Here is a 16,392-nt window from a genome sequence, read left to right on the forward strand (position 1 = left end):
ATATCAATAAACCTTCTAATGTGAAAGCAGGGAAATATCATGAAATCCCATTCATAGACAAAGAACTACAGAAAACTAATGACTGCTAGGTAGAACTAGCCTCTCCCAAGGATGAGCCACTTAGTTGGTTATGCAATACTAAGTGAATAGCCTATAAAGCCCATATACATGAAATAAAATGAACTCAGTGGGTTGTAATAATGTATGTGTGCAAATATATACACATACGTAACAATTATAGTAAAAGAAAAGGTGCTATCAAATTGAAATGGGGCATCAAAGTAGTTAGAGTAGGAAGAATTTAGGAGGGGCTAAAGAGGAAATAGAAGAGGGAAATTAATATCACTATATTTTAACTAAAATATAAGAAGAGCTAGAAGAACCGGGTTTTGCTATAATATGGTATCTCCTAGAAATATCAGAAGCTACACCCATGAGGTCTCATCAGCATGGCTGTCTAAACATGACCTGAACAAGAACCACACCAACAGATATGGTAGCATGGAAGAGGGATGCTCAGGAGCCCTAAATGCCACAAAGAATTATAGGCAACTAAGGAATACTGAGGTCAGGAGAAACAGTCAGGGAAGAGCATACTAATAATCAAATACCAAACAGTCAGCTTTGAAGACATATGCATACAAATAACATGATATAGATTGAACAGCTTCATATATGTATTATATATGTATGCCTGTATATGCATATATTTGTGTGTGTGTGTGTGTGTGCATGTGTGTGCGTGCTTGCATGCATACACAATGTATAACAACAACTAAGGAAAAGAAACAATGAATTTGAAAGAGAATAAGGGAGAGAACATGGAGGAGGGTTGGAGGAACAAAAGGAAAATGATGTAATTATATTATAATCACAAAAAAGTAAAACATTTTAAACTATGTATAAGTACATATACTGTTATGGTGTCTGCTTAGAGCCAATAGAACTCAAACACCAGACCAATACAGATAACAAAAATTTATTTTAATTAAGCTGCTACTGATTGGTCCAGGACTTAGGACAGAGTCAGGAGCTGAACTGTGACCCTGAGCTAAAACAGTACCATAAACATTTCTGCCAAATAACAGTAATATTTTCCCACCAATTAGGATTCAGAGATGAGGGACTGTCGTAGGAACATTTCCGTATGTGGTGCACTGTTCCTGTTCATTTGGCTTATTAAACTGTGGCAGAATGACTTGCCTAGCATTCATGTCTCTATTTGACAAGCCGGATCTCACATACCCACGTATATGCCTCACTCTGCCAGGCAGCATGTCAATTATCCAGGGAGGTCTTGGCAACTTAAACTTTATTTGAACCCTATTCAAAATGAAAAGTTATACTCAAAATAGCTTCAGTTTGGTTCCTTCTTACAATATGGGAATGAAAGTTCACAAAGATAGATTAGTCTTTTTCAGTAATATTCATAGTACCCCAGGGCTTTCTATGTGGTACCTTATTGTAGCAGGCAGCTTAAACTCCAAAGGAGTGGCTCAGTGTTTCAGAAGCCAGGAAGCAGAAACACCTAGGTCTTTCATGCCTTGGTCTTAGAGTCTGTACAGTGTCCCTCTGTTGCTCTGTAGGGAAAATGACTCACAGGATTCTGGCTTACAAAAAAGGAGCTGCACTTGCATACCATGAGGACAGGAGATGGTCGATATGGCAGGCTTTTCTGTTAGAGCCTATGGAGATTTCCTCTAAAGGGTATCATAAAAATTACTTTGATTCTATTTTGAGAAATATTAGAAATGAACTTGGGTAACAGGTGATATTCCATGCTTTAACTTTTACACTAATCTTTTGTCATTGACTGAGAGTCATCCTATTCTAGACATGAACAATATTATAGGCTGGGTTGTATACTTTCCCTATTGAATACTTTGTATGTTGAAGTGCTGTGTCCCCATAAGTCACAAGGTAATGATAACAAATGAGGTTATATGGTGTCTTGTTCCATGGAACTGCTAGATACAGCCAGAAGATGTCCCAGTTCACACCCTGAAACATGGGCACAAAGAAAAGACTGCAGTGGATAGATGGAATCTCCAGAAAGATTCTGGTCATATGCAAAACCTTTATCAAGCAATGGAGGCAACTATATCTACAACTAGCCCTGATCTGTGTAGAGAGAGGAAACACCCTGTGGTTTTAAAATGTTATATTTATTCCTCCATGAATTAGGCAGTCTGTGATCAAAATAGCTTGTATGAAATTCTCAATAATTTTTTTCAAAGTAATACACACACCCTCACTTCTCATACACACACGCATACTCAAACAAACACTCATAATCTCTCTCTCTCTCTCTCTCTCTCTCTCTCTCTCTCTCTCTCTCTCTCTCACACACACACACACACACACACACACACAAATGTGACAAATTTGTAACACTCAATGCTCATTAGGACTTAGTATTTGCTCAATTATTGTCAATTATAGAGCTGACCCTGGTGACTAAGGACTGTAATTCCAGGTACTCTGAAGGCAGGAAGATCAAAAGCTCAAGGCAAGTCTATGCCACAGAGTGAGTTCAAGGGCAGTCTACACAATCTAGTGAAATCTGGTGTGAAAAGGCAAATAGAGGGCTAGGAATATAGCTCAGGAATATAGATTTGTTTAGCACATATGAAGCCTTAGTTTCAATTGCAGTTCTTTAAACAAACAAATAAGCAAATTTTGTTTACAAAGAAGGAAGAGAAGGGGTCAGGGAGGCCACATGAAAGTCAGAGAGATGGGTCATGGGAGAGAACCCATATGGAGATTGTTTTATCATGAAGTTTCAGCCTTCACATCCACAAGCCACTGCATTTCTACCGAGTATACCTTCCAGTCTGCAGTGCGTTTCAAGGAAGCCCTAGCTAGTTGACATGGTCAATAGTGAGCTGCATTGAAGGTGTACCCATACTACTTGTCAAGACAATACATGCAACAGGGTAAGACACAGATGCAAATGAAATATATAAAACAGTCACTATCTTCTATTGGCTTAGGCTTCTTCTGTAATATCAGTTTTCTTATGGAAAAAAAAAATGGTACTACATAAAACACTATAGTATGCACACTTGGGGTTAACCGTTCTGTTCTTTCATATATTCTCAACATACACACACAATGTTTATTTTCCCTCTTTTTACCCATGGGTAGAAATGGAAGTAAAGGGTCAGAGTAGAAAAGTATGAAGAGAAACACACACTGGGAAAAGTCCAGCTCATGCCAGGATGAGTGAGTCCTGGAGTCAGCGGCACTTGGTCACTTAGTCTTGCAACCCACAGTCTGCTAGTTCTAAAAAGCTGGGACCATGTGTGAGCAATTAAGTAGGGTTCTAATGAGCATTTCAAAATAGTCTACTGAGTTAATTCTGTTCAATTAAGAGAAATTTCCTCAAGATTGGCTCAACCTATGATTGAAAGAAAATATTAGTAAATAGAATTTCTTGTTATTTTTAACATAATTATCTGAAAATGCTCTGTTTAAGCAAACACTAATGGCTACTTAAAGGGTCTATTTCATCTACATTTATAAATGGCAAGAGTCTTATTGAAACAAATTTATGCCAAAGGGAATTTAACTTGGGAAATCTTGCTGGAATTGGATTTCTAACAAGATTGAGTTGGTATTAATGTATTCCATTCATCAAGTACAAGTTATTCATGTTTCTGAATTACTGCTTTCCTTAAGGAATGTTTCTTAACAGCAGTCAAGACCCAGTACAGATAGAGTGAAGCATCTCCCCAGACTGATTGCGTAGACAGGCAGGCTGAAGGTCCTACACAAACATAGATGAAATAAATACTCTTTAAATTATTATTCACAAAAACATTCCCAGAAACTGGAATCATTATTCTCACTTTGTATGCTTTTTCTGGAACTTGTTCCATTAAATTCCCTGGGATAATAATAAAGATCAAATGGGGCCCTCTATAGATAGCTAAACTCTTAAGAAAATCCCAGTAATAAAAAGCATCTTGTATAACTTTCTCTAACAAGCTTCAGACTCAGGAGCAACCTTGCTTATCCTTGTTGGACTAGCTTCTCTCACCCTGGCCTGCTGAATAAACAACTCCAGTGAAACAAATTTTGACTGGCTGTTTATCTCCAAGGTGCACACGTTTTATTAAATAGGCATGAGCCTCTGCCTCACACATTTTTAATGAAATTGAGATTTCAGTGCCTTCAGATGATGATCTCACTGCATGTGGTGACAGGTGGTGCTGAAATCTGCTAGCTTTTGCTGGTTAGCAGAAGCATCCTCAGACTCTGTGGCTTTCACAGGTACTCTTTGCCATTCCTGCTCTTGACCTTGATTCCTCGTCTATGAAGTATATAACATGTTCCTTCTTGCATGCGTCCTTTCTTCTATCTTGCACTACTCATCTCTGTGTACTGCATAGACAGTATTTAAAATATGAAAAGACTTGCTTTCGGGACAGGTAATACCTGGGTTTATAATCTATCCACAGAGATTATACTGTAATTATACTGAGAATTATACTGTAGTTACCCCCAAAACTCTACCCGAATTGAATTCAGTTTCCAGTACCTATTTTCTGTACTACCTAATGTGATAACAATTCCTCTACAGTGGCAGTTTCAAGTCTAAATGCTCTGTTTGCGAATACTACATAATAGTCAATATTAGTATCCTCTCAGACAATGCAAAGAATTTCACTTCAATATCATATATGTATCTTGATAGCCTGATTTGTAGCCTAAAGTTTTCATTGTTACCTAAATTATTGGATATTTAGGATTTTACCAATACTGCAAGAGTTATTATAAACAATCAGAGTAATTGGCTATAGTTAATATAAAAATAAATAATATTTAAAATATTGAGTATGTCATTGAGTCGACTTAAATGTGAGAAGACAAAGCTTGGCTATGGATCATAATTCAAAATGGCTAGAAGACAACACAGAACAGGTATGGCCAGATAGTGAGTCAACTTTGATTAAAAAAAAAAAAAAAAGTGCTAGCTAGAAAGAAAGAAACAAACAAACAGACAAAGAGAAAGAAAGATAGATACATGGTAGATACACAGATGTCGAGAGATAGATAACAAATGAAAGATAGATATAGACAGACAGACAGACAGATATTAGAGCTAGCCAAACTTTGTCTCTACTTTTATATATATATTTCTAATGGTTCTTTTGCTTGCTTTATCATTTATTTTGCAGTACTGAGCAAATATCTCTAGTTGGATGATCTGAATACATTAATTTCTAGCCTCTAGAGATCAGAAAGAGGCTACAGACCCCTTCTTTAGGGGATATGGAAAACATTCAATATAAGAAGGATGTTCAAATATTTTATAGATGAATAATAAGCTGTCAACAAAACTCTTTTTATCAATTAAGCTCATGAGCTAAAATAAGTTTATCTGGACTGCTTTGACATCATTTCACTTGTCGATTGTACCCAGTGTCAAAATAGTTGATTTCCAGGAAATATAGGGGGAAAAAACGACTTTCCTTGAAATCCCAGAAATCCTCTCAAAACTGAGGGAGAATTTCATTTACTCAGTAATCACTCTGTGCTGGGTGCTGAGCTAAGTCATTCTCAAGCAATGTCTTAATCACTCCTCAACAGAACCTGGCAAATTTTGCAGCAAGCATTCATTTAATTTTCTGTTTAAAGAAAATAATATCCTATAAGCTGTTTGTGTTTTACTGCGATATCAGAATATGACCTCTATTTTTTCCTCTCAGGTCCCTCTTCTTCTCTTCTTTCTCTATCATCCAAGTTTCCACCTATGACAAACTCACTGTGCATAATATTGCATCTACCCCTTTGGCTTGCATCAATGTAAAAGCTCATGTGTTTTACCTATACGAAACAAACCCCATACACACACACACACACACACACATATACACATACTACCACCACCACCACCACTACCATTGTGAACTCTCTGTGACAGTCTATTTGGTTTTGAAAATTGAAAAACAGAAAAAGAAAAAAAATCATTCCACCCTTCTGTTCAGGAAAGGAAACTGATTTAGGAAGCTGCAGACATGACTGAATAGAATCCGAGTGGAGCCTTTAGCCTGCTCACAAAAAGAAGCTGGATGTTGTTAAAGGGGCTTTGCACTTGGTGTAACTCACCTGGAGACAGAGCAAGTAGCAGAGCATCTGTCATCAGCCCTTCTAAAGGCCACTGCCCTAGTTAACTGTGTGAACTGGGGCACTCAAGTCTGAGTAATTCAGGCCTCTTATTTCCAGCACATGTCCCCAGTCATTCTTGTCAAAATGGAGGCCATCTCTCCACACTGAATGTGTCATTTATCTTTTGAAAAATAACCTGTAACTTTCATCCAGCTAGTAAAACAGAAAGAGAAAAAGAAAGAGAAAAAGTTACCTTCCCAGATAAAAATGACTGAACGTTTTTTAAGAAAGGACAAAGGGAAAGCCTGCTGGAAGGAGTTAAAGTGAAAGGACCCATTTCTCTCCTGTGTCCAAGTATGCGTCCACTCACTGCATTATTGGTTGACTACATACTACTGGCCACAAATAAATCCCAGACGTCGTGAATTAGTAAAGTTAACACTTACATTCTATGTAATGCCCACCTTCCATGGACTGGGGAAAGAACTATAGTTTGTGAAGGTTTTGTATTCAAATGCCAGCCAAATCTGAACTGGCATCTTTGATTTCAAATAGAGTTCAATAGCCAGCCCTGGAATCTTTCGGGGCCCAATCTACTCTGCCCAGGAATTTGTCTTCTTCCTTGACCTGTTAATCTCCAGCACAGCTGAAGCCAATGGTCTCTGTCTAGCATGCCCCAAGGTCTATGGTAAAGAGAAATGTAAATAGAGCAAATGGAAGACATGCTTGAAACTAGGAATTGTTACACAGTGATCAGGGGCCGTGGAATAAATTCTGGTCTCTGTCCGAATAACATGGACAAGTGATTGAACCCCTTTGTCTTTGGGACCTTTAACTGTGAGGTGAAGGCAAGGTCAACAGCATTTCATAGTTATCATGATAATCCTATGTGCTAATATATGTGTGAAGCACTCAGGCCAGTCTATAGTAAATCCTCACTAAATAATGACATGTAAAAACTGAGCTAGTCCTAATGGCAACATAATCCTGCACTCAGGAAGCTGAGGCAAGAGGATTGGAAAATTCACTTGAAGGACAGTAAGTTCAAGACCAGACTGGACTATATAATGAAATTCTATCTAGAAAAACAAAAATAAGAACATAAATATAAACCAGAAATAAATAGAAAGTAAGAGCTTATTTGCATGCATTGCCTCATGCCATTACTCTCCAAATATACTTTACTTAGCATTCAGTCAACAAACTGATTTACTCTCAAAGCAAATGTATAGTCATTTTGCTTCATAATTATTACACATATACTTTTACACATATTAGAATCAACTCCAAATTCACCTCCAAATTCTTTTTATGTTTTTTTAGTAAAATTATATTATATATACACATATTTCCAGTGGAATTTTCATAAAATTTAATTTTGTCATCTAGATCCATAGTATATCTGCCTATATAACCAAACTGTCTTGAAATATATCCGTAATATTTTATAAGATTTATATTCCTATAGAGAATCTATATTTTCTATTATATCAGCTTAATTCTTGGCTGTTGGTGATAGTCTTGTGGAAGAGTGGGAGTTAGAATGGAGAAAGCTCTCGGGGTCAAGGATGCCACACAAAGGCCTACACAGTCAACTAATCTGGGCTCATGGGGCTCACAGACTGAACCACCAAACAACGAGTATGCAGGGACTGGACCTAGGCCTCCCCACACATACGAGCAGATGTGCAGCTTGGTCTTTGTATGGGTCCCCTAACAATTGAGGTGGGGGCTTTCTCTGACTCTGTTGCCTGCTTTTGGAGCCCCTTCTACCAGACTGGACTGTTTGGTCAGAGGGAGAGGCTAGGCTTAGTTCTGTTGGAGATAGATGTCCCAAGATGGGTTGGTACCCAAAGTGAGGATTCCCCTTTTCAGAGGGGAAGGGGAGGGGTTATCGAAGGAAGGATTTGTAAGGATGGGACTAGGAGGAGCAGAAGTAGGGGTTGCAATCAGGATGTAAAGTGAATAAATGAATAATGAATCTAAAAATCAAAACCAAAAATCAAAAGAAAACTCAACACTTAATTAACTTGTCTATTAATGGATTATTAAACAAACGACAACAATTCAACTCCTCGGGCATCCTGACTTCCTTTCCACATGCTTGCATGTGAGCATGCTCATACTTTAGTAATTATCCTGCTTGTTTGCTTACTGTTTATTTGCTTTTTTTGTCTAGTCTTCCCACACTCATCGCTCAGCTTCAGTTGTCTTATTTATCACAGGTATTAATTTCCAATCACTGTGTCAATCCTTCCCTTATTCATTCATTCATTCACCCCATAAATAGAAATAGAAAATTTCAAAGAGCAACGAAATGTAGTTTTAAAAAACAGAAACAGAAATAAACTTCCAGGAATATTGTTTCTGGATAAGGAGTTTGGTTTCAACATGTTTATCTTCTGGATGAGGAGAGAGAGCATAGAAGTGAAGATATGGAGGTATGTGAGACTAAACCACTTTAATTACCCTAGTGTGCAACAGAGGAGAGTTAATAGGGTGAGGCTGAGTAGAATTTGTGTTAGTAGAAGAACAACAATGTACAGTCTCAGATGAGGAAGTGGCATGAATACAGAGCTGGATCATATGTAATGTCTGACAGAAGCAAGCCGCAGGTAAACCAAGTAAATATGAGGCTTCCGAGGTGATAAACTGTGTTGTGTGAGAGCAAAAGTGAGAACAGTGAAGAGGGAACTGAAGTTAAGAAGGCAAAGCATGTCACAAGGCCAGGTCATGCCAGCAAGCACTTTAAAAATTTACTGTGCATCTAATTCATCTGGGATCTTGTTAAAATGCAAACTCCGATTCAGAAGTTCTGGGGCTGGACCAGAGATTTACAACTCTTAACAGGATTCCAGAGAATGCTATCTATTATTCCAAGGGCCGGACTTTGACTTGAAAGCATGTGAGCTGTGAAAAAGAGGTTGGGGGGAGGGGGTGTTGTAAGTACAAATGATTGTCATAAAAGGGCCTTGGGTTGGCCTGACCATAAATAAATATACATATTCAAAGGCTCTAACATCCTGTGTGTATAAAGAAGCCTGCTACAGAGAATGCATGATTGAAAGAATCAGTGAGTAGACCATTTCCTTTAGCCAGCAGTTCCATGCTGGCTGGGAAAGAGCTTGTGTCAGTCACTTTTTGTAACTTTGGTAAGAGAGCTGAGCAAACAACTTTAGAAAAGAAACACTTGTTTTGGACTCAAAGTTTGCCCCATCAATTCTATGCCTATGTCGGGTAAGACACAAAGTCCTAGTGAGGAAGGTGTGGCAGAGCATAGAAGATCACTTCAAACTGACAGACAGGGGGCACAGATTAGATATGTCAGTTAAAGTCAAAACCTCTGTGATCTTCTTCTTCCAAGCTGGCCCAATCTCCTTCTTTCTATCTCCTCCCAGCGACATCATCAGATTAAGAATTCACCGACGCATCCGTTCATTGATTATGTCCCTGACCTCATGATCCACTCACATCTCACTCACTGAAAGCACAGCCTGACACATAAAAGACCTTTGAAGAAACACTTGGTATCCTATCCAAAGCAGAGCTCGTGAGAGACTGTCACACTTAAAAGGTATTTTCAGGACAGGCTAAATCAAATATTGCACAAGATGTTGGTGAAAAACAAAAGTGATCAAGACTCCACTTACCACAAAAATAAAAAGATTCTAAAGAAAACTGAGGAAGGCAGGATAGAAATCAAGGGATTATGAGCTTGTCATATGACATACTATATAGGAGATATCATGTGAAAAATCAAATGTAGATATTAAGTGTAAATTGTATAGATACCAGGAGTTCAAGGAAGCTAATACAGATGGAATCTTGGAGTCACTATATTTGAAAGCCAATTAACTGAATGATCACAGGTAATAACTTAATATTAGATTTATGATTTAAAGGCAGAAGAAAGACAAGCCAAGGGGAGAGGGCTAAGAGGATTGGCTATTGGAAATCCATGTGAAAGATATATGATGAAGTACAACACCAAGCCAGAAACTGACAAAAAGACCAAGCCAATACCACTTACCAAATGAGATGAAATTGAAAAATACTTGGATATAGTGTGGCATATCACCACCCATTGGACAAAGGTTGTCATGGTAACAGGATGAAACTTCCTGCCCAGATGACCAGGAAGAGTAAAGAGGAAATAATAAGGTAGATTCAGAGATACGGCAACCCTTTCAAATGTTTTTTTTTTTTTTTTTCTATACAGTAGACTAGAGAAATAGGTCACACTTGAAATTTTTGAGTTAGGGGGCAGTAGTTAATGTTTATGTGCTTTTGCGAATGAAGGTTGAGGGAAGAGAGACATGGAGAGAAGAAGGCAATAAAAGGGAAGCAAAGTGGACATAAGTAGAATCTCTCGTACGGTGGGAAGATGCAAGCGTGATCTACATGCTTATGGCTTTCATGAAAATAGGACCAAAATAACAGATAGGAGAGGAAGAAAGATTAGAGACTTGAGCAGTAAAGCATTGGTGTTATTTGGTCATCTAAGTAGGAAAACAAATTTCAAACTAAAATGAAGTATAAGGATTAAAGGGCAGTGCTGAGAACTATTTCAAAAACTTCAATAGCATTAATACAAAATGGGTGGAATTTCCTGTAGGTACATTTATCTATTTAGAGAGAATATAGCAAAATTACTTTGGATATATGCAAGGGAGAGCTGTAGTAATAGACCCTAGCATTTAGATCAGATGAGAGGGAAGTGAGAATCTGAAAATGTGTTGAGTCAATACATTATCTAAATGAGACCAAATAACAGCTGTTAAGGTAAATTAAGGGATTTCTTTGACTCTGGATAGATAAAACCCCTGAACTCTCCAAAGGTGCCAAACTGTAACTTTTAACCACATACAGAGTTATGAAAGTTTTTGAAAAATATTTATTATAGAGTTAATAAATGTTAAGCATAAGATGTTATTTTGCTTACAATTTCTCAGAAGCATGTCTATTGAGAAAAACAGCATTCATCAGCACCAAGACTGTATCTCTTAATATTTCAAAATATTTTAACTGTTTTAATGCTCCAGGCTAAAAAAAAAATAAAACATCATCCCCACCAACAGGCTAATAGAGAACTATCATTGAGCACTGTCTTGTCTCTCTGCTTAATATTCTCTCAACAGAAATAACATGGAAGTTATCTCACAGGATTTGAGTGGAAATGCACTTCCAGAAAAATCTGAAGAGCCAACAGATAGGATCTTGCAAAGTCACATCAAGCAGTCTTTAGAAAACGGTCAGAAGGGCAAAGAGTCCGTAAAGTAAGGCACAGGGGTAAGCGACAAGAAGCTGCTGTCCTTCCATGGCCAAGGCCGAAATGAAGATCTTAGAAGCTGAGAGACTGCACCAGGTAATGATGAGCAGAGCTGACATGGTTCCTATGGTACCCCTGTAGGAGAGACAAAGATGACAGATGCCTTATGCCTGAAGGGTAGGGGTGGGGGGCTGAATCAGAACTACCTTTGAAGTGCAGGTGGTACATCTGTTCAGAGCATCAGTCTCCATTTGCAAAGGAGATTGATTACCTGAAGGAGCTTACAGGGCCTCAGGCAGCCAGAAAATATTTTATTAAAATCTGCTGCTCAGGACTGATCTTTTTACACTTTGGTAAATCTAGAGTAAGCCAAAGCAGAAATCGTGGTAATCATCAGTCTCATTTATTGACATTTCCTATTTTATTTCTGTTTCATGTAATGTATTTCTTAGTTGTCTATTATGACTTTGGATTTTTATTTTTATTTTTATTTTTTTTAATTTTTAATATTTTTTATTACATATTTTCCTCAATTACATTTCCAATGCTATCCCAACATTCCTCCATACCGCCCCCCACTTCCCTACCCACCCATTCCCATTCTTTTGGCCCTGGCATTCCCCTATCTTGGAGCCTATTAAGTTTGCAAGTCCAATGGGCCTCTCTTTCCAGTGATGGCCCACTAGGCCATCTTTCGATACATATGCACCTAGAGACAAGAGCTCCGGGGTACTGGTTAGTTCATCATGTTGTTCCACCTATAGGGTTGCAGATCCCTTTAGCTCCTTGGGTACTTTCTCTAGCTTCTCCATTGGGAACCCTGTGATACATCCAGTAGCTGACTGTGAGCATCGACTCCTGTGTTTGCTAGGCCCCAGCATAGTCTCACAAGAGACAGCTATGTTTGGGTGCTTTCAGCAAAATCTTGCTAGTGTATGCAATGGTGTCAGCATTTGGAAGCTGATTATGGGAAGGATCCCTGGATATGGCAGTCTCTAGATGGTCCATCCTTTCATCACAGCTCGAAACTTTGTCTCTGTAACTCCTTCCCTGGGTGTTTTGTTCCCAATTCTAAGAAGGGGCATATTGTCCACACTTTGGTCTTCATTCTTCTTGAGTTTCATGCGTTTAGCAAATTGTATCTTATATCTTGGGTATCCTAAGTTTTGGGCTAATATCCACTTATCAGTGAATACATATTGTGTGAGTTCTTTTGTGATTGTGTTACCTCACTCAAGATGATGCCCTCCAGGTCCATCCATTTGGCTAGGAATTTCATAAATTCATTCTTTTTAATAGCTGAGTAGTACTCCATTGTGTAAATGTACCATAATTTCTGTATCCATTCCTCTGTTGAGGGACATCTGGGTTCTTTCCAGCTTCTGGCTATTATAAATAGGGCTGCTATGAACATAGTGGAGCATGTGTCCTTTTTACCGGTTGGGACATCTTCTGGATATATGCCCAGGAGAGGTATTGCTGGATCCTCCGGTAGTACTATGTCCAATTTTCTGAGGAACCAACAGACTGATTTCCAGAGTGGTTGTACAAGCTTGCAATCCCACCAACAATGGAGGAGTGTTCCTCTTTCTCCACATCCTCGCCAGCATCTGCTGTCACCTGAATTTTTGATCTTAGCCATTCTGACTGGTGTGAGGTGGAATCTCAGGGTTGTTTTGATTTGCATTTCCCTGATGATTAAGGATGTTGAACATTTTTTCAGGTGCTTCTCTGCCATTCGGTATTCCTCAGGTGAGAATTCTTTGTTCAGTTCTGAGCCCCATTTTTTAATGGGGTTATTTGACTTTCTGGAGTCCACCTTCTTGAGTTCTTTATATATATTGGATATTAGTCCCTTATCTGATTTAGGATAGGTAAAGATCCTTTCCCAATCTGTTGGTGGTTTTTTTGTCTTATTGATGGTGTCTTTTGCCTTGCAGAAGCTTTGCAGTTTCATGAGATCCCACTTGTCAATTCTCGATCTTACAGCACAAGTCATTGCTGTTCTATTCCAGAATTTTTCCCCTGTGCCCATATCTTCAAGGCTTTTCCCCATTTTCTCCTCTATAAGTTTCAGTGCCTCTGGTTTTATGTGAAGTTCCTTGATCCACTTAGACTTGACCTTAGTACAAGATGATAGGAATGGATTGATTCACATTCTTCTACATGTTAACAACCAGTTGTGCCAGCACCATTTGTTGAAAATGCTGTCTTTCTTCCACTGGATGGTTTTAGCTCCCTTGTCAAAGATCAAGTGACCGTATGTGTGTGGGTTCATTTCTGGGTTTTCAATTCTATTCCACTGGTCTATTTGTCTGTCACTATACCAGTACCATGCAGTTTTTATCACAATTGCTCTGTAGTAAAGCTTTAGGTCCGGCATGGTGATTCCACCAGAGGTTGTTTTATCCTTGAGAGAGTTTTTGCTATCCTAGGTTTTTTGTTATTCCAGATGAATTTGCACATTGCACTTTCTAATTCGTTGAAGAATTGATTTGGAATTTTGATGGGGATTGCATTGAATCTGTAGATTGCTTTTGGCAAGATAGCCATTTTTACAATGTTGATCCTGCCAATCCATGAGCATGGGAGATCTTTCCATCTTCTGAGATCTTCTAGAATTTCTTTCTTCAGAGACTTGAAGTTTTTATTATACAGATCTTTCACTTCCTTAGTTAGAGTCACGCCAAGATATTTTATATTATTTGTGACTATTGAGAAAGGTGTTGTTTCCCTAATTTCTTTCTCAGCCTGTTTATTCTTTGTGTAGAGAAAGGCCATTGATTTGGTTGAGTTAATTTTATATCCAGCTACTTCACCGAAGCTGTTTATCAGGTTTAGGAGTTCTCTGGTGCAATTTTTAGGGTCACTTATATATACTATCATATCATCTGCAAAAAATGCTATTTTGACTTCATCTTTTCCAATTTGTATCCCTTTGATCTCCTTTTGTTGTCGAATTGCTCTGGCTAGGACTTCAAGTACAATGTTGAATAGGTATGGAGAAAGTGGACAGCCTTGTCTAGTCCCTGATTTTAGAGGGATTGCTTCAAGCTTCTCACCATTTACTTTGATGTTGGCTACTGGTTTGCTGTAGATTGCTTTTATCATGTTTAGGTATGGGCCTTGAATTCCTGATCTTTCCAAGACTTTTATCATGAATGGGTGTTGGATCTTGTCAAAAGCTTTTTCCGCATCTAACGAGATGATCATGTGGTTTTTGTCTTTGAGTTTGTTTATATACTGGATTACGTTGATGGATTTCCGTATATTGAACCATCCCTGCATCCCTGGGATGAAACCTACTTGGTCAGGATGGATGATTGTTTTGATGTGTTCTTGGATTTGGTTAGCAAGAACTTTATTGAGGATTTTTGCATCAATATTCATAAGGGATATTGGTCTGAAGTTTTCTATCTTTGTTGGGTCTTTTTGTGGTTTAGGTATCAGCGTATTTGTGGCTTCATAGAATGAGTTGGGTAGAGTACCTTCTGTTTCTATTTTGTGGAATAGTTTGTGAAGAACTGGAATTAGATCTTCTTTGAAGGTCTGATAGAACTCTGCACTAAACCCATCTGGTCCTGGGCTTTTTTTTTGGTTGGGAGACTATTAATGACTGCTTCTATTTCTTTGGGGGATATAGGGCTGTTTAGATCATTAACCTGATCTTGATTCAACTTTGGTACCTGGTATCTGTCTAGGAACTTCTCCATTTCATCCAGATTCTCAACTTTTGTTGAGTATAGCCTTTGGTAGAAGGATCTGATGGTGTTTTGGATGTCTTCAGGATCTGTTGTTATGTCTCCTTTTTCATTTCTGATTTTGTTAATTAGAATGCTTTCCCTGTGCCCTCTAGTGAGTCTGGCTAAGTGTTTATCTATCTTGTTGATTTTCTCAAAGAACCAGCTCCTTGATTGGTTGATTCTTTGAATAGTTCTTCTTGTTTCCACTTGGTTGATTTCGCCCTGAGTTTGATTATTTCCTGCTGTCTACTCCTCTTGGCTGAATTTGCTTCCTTTTGTTCTAGTGCTTTTAGGTGTGTTGTCAAGCTGCTAATGTGTGCTCTCTCTAGTTTCTTTTTGGAGGCACTCAGAGCGATGAGTTTTCCTCTTAGAAATGCTTTCATTGCATCCCATAAGTTTGGGTATGTTGTGGCTTCATTTTCATTGAACTCTAAAAAATCCTTAATTTCTTTCTTTATTCCTTCCTTGACCAAGGTATCATTGAGAAGAGTATTGTTCAGTTTCCACGTGAATGTTGGCTTTCTATTATTTATTTTGTTATTGAAGATCAGCCTTAGTCCATGGTGATCTGATAGGATGCATGGGACAATTTCAATACTTTTGTATCTGTTGAGGCCTGTTTTGTGACCAATTATGTGGTCAATTTTGGAGAAGGTACCATGAGGTGCTGAGAAGAAGGTATATCCTTTTGTTTTAGGATAGAATGTTCTGTAGATATCTGCCAGATCCATTTGATTCATAACTTCTGTTAGTTTCACTGTGTCCCTGTTTAGTTTCTGTTTCCATGATCTGTCCATTGGTGAAAGTGGTGTGTTGAAGTCTCCCACTATTATTGTATGAGGTGCAATGTGTGCTTTGAGATTTACTAAAGTTTCTTTAATGAATGTGGCTGCCTTTGTATTTGGTGCATAGATATTCAGGATTGATAGTTCCTCTTGGAGGATTTTACCTTTGATGAGTATGAAGTGCCCCTCCCTGTCTTTTTTGATGACTTTGGGTTGGAAGTCAATCTTATCAGATATTAGAATGGCTACTCCAGCTTGTTTCTTCATACCATTTGCTTGGAAAATTGTTTTCCAGCCTTTCAATCTGAGGTAGTGTCTATCTTTTTCTCTGAGATGAGTTTCCTGTAAGCAGCAAAATGTTGGGTCTTGTTTGTGTAGCCAGTTTGTTAGTCTATGTCTTTTTATCTGGGAGTTGAGTCCATTGATATTACGAGATATTATGAAAAGTAATTGTTGTTTCCTGTACTTTTGTTGTTAAAGT

The 16,392-nt window shown here is 38.2% G+C and overlaps 1 protein-coding gene across 2 annotated transcripts in view; it reads right to left on the reverse strand.

The window, feature by feature from the left end:
* Positions 1 to 10,386: 10,386 nt before the first annotated feature.
* Yipf7 (Yip1 domain family member 7) overlaps positions 10,387 to 16,392 on the reverse strand; it is a 43,470-nt gene continuing 37,464 nt past the window's right edge. Inside the window, exon 6 of one of the 2 annotated variants that reach the window (XM_085836748.1) lies at positions 10,387 to 11,518. In XM_085836748.1, the coding sequence (XP_085692874.1) occupies positions 11,356 to 11,518 (163 nt within the window). In that variant the 3' untranslated portion in view covers positions 10,387 to 11,355. The remainder of the gene's footprint in view (positions 11,519 to 16,392) is intronic. The other variant, XM_021163943.3, reaches the window with a different exon arrangement.

This window comes from Mus caroli, unplaced genomic scaffold (assembly GCF_978045245.1).
Source record: "Mus caroli unplaced genomic scaffold, Mus_caroli_1 scaffold_4, whole genome shotgun sequence".
In the NCBI taxonomy this organism is placed as follows: domain Eukaryota; kingdom Metazoa; phylum Chordata; class Mammalia; order Rodentia; family Muridae; genus Mus; species Mus caroli.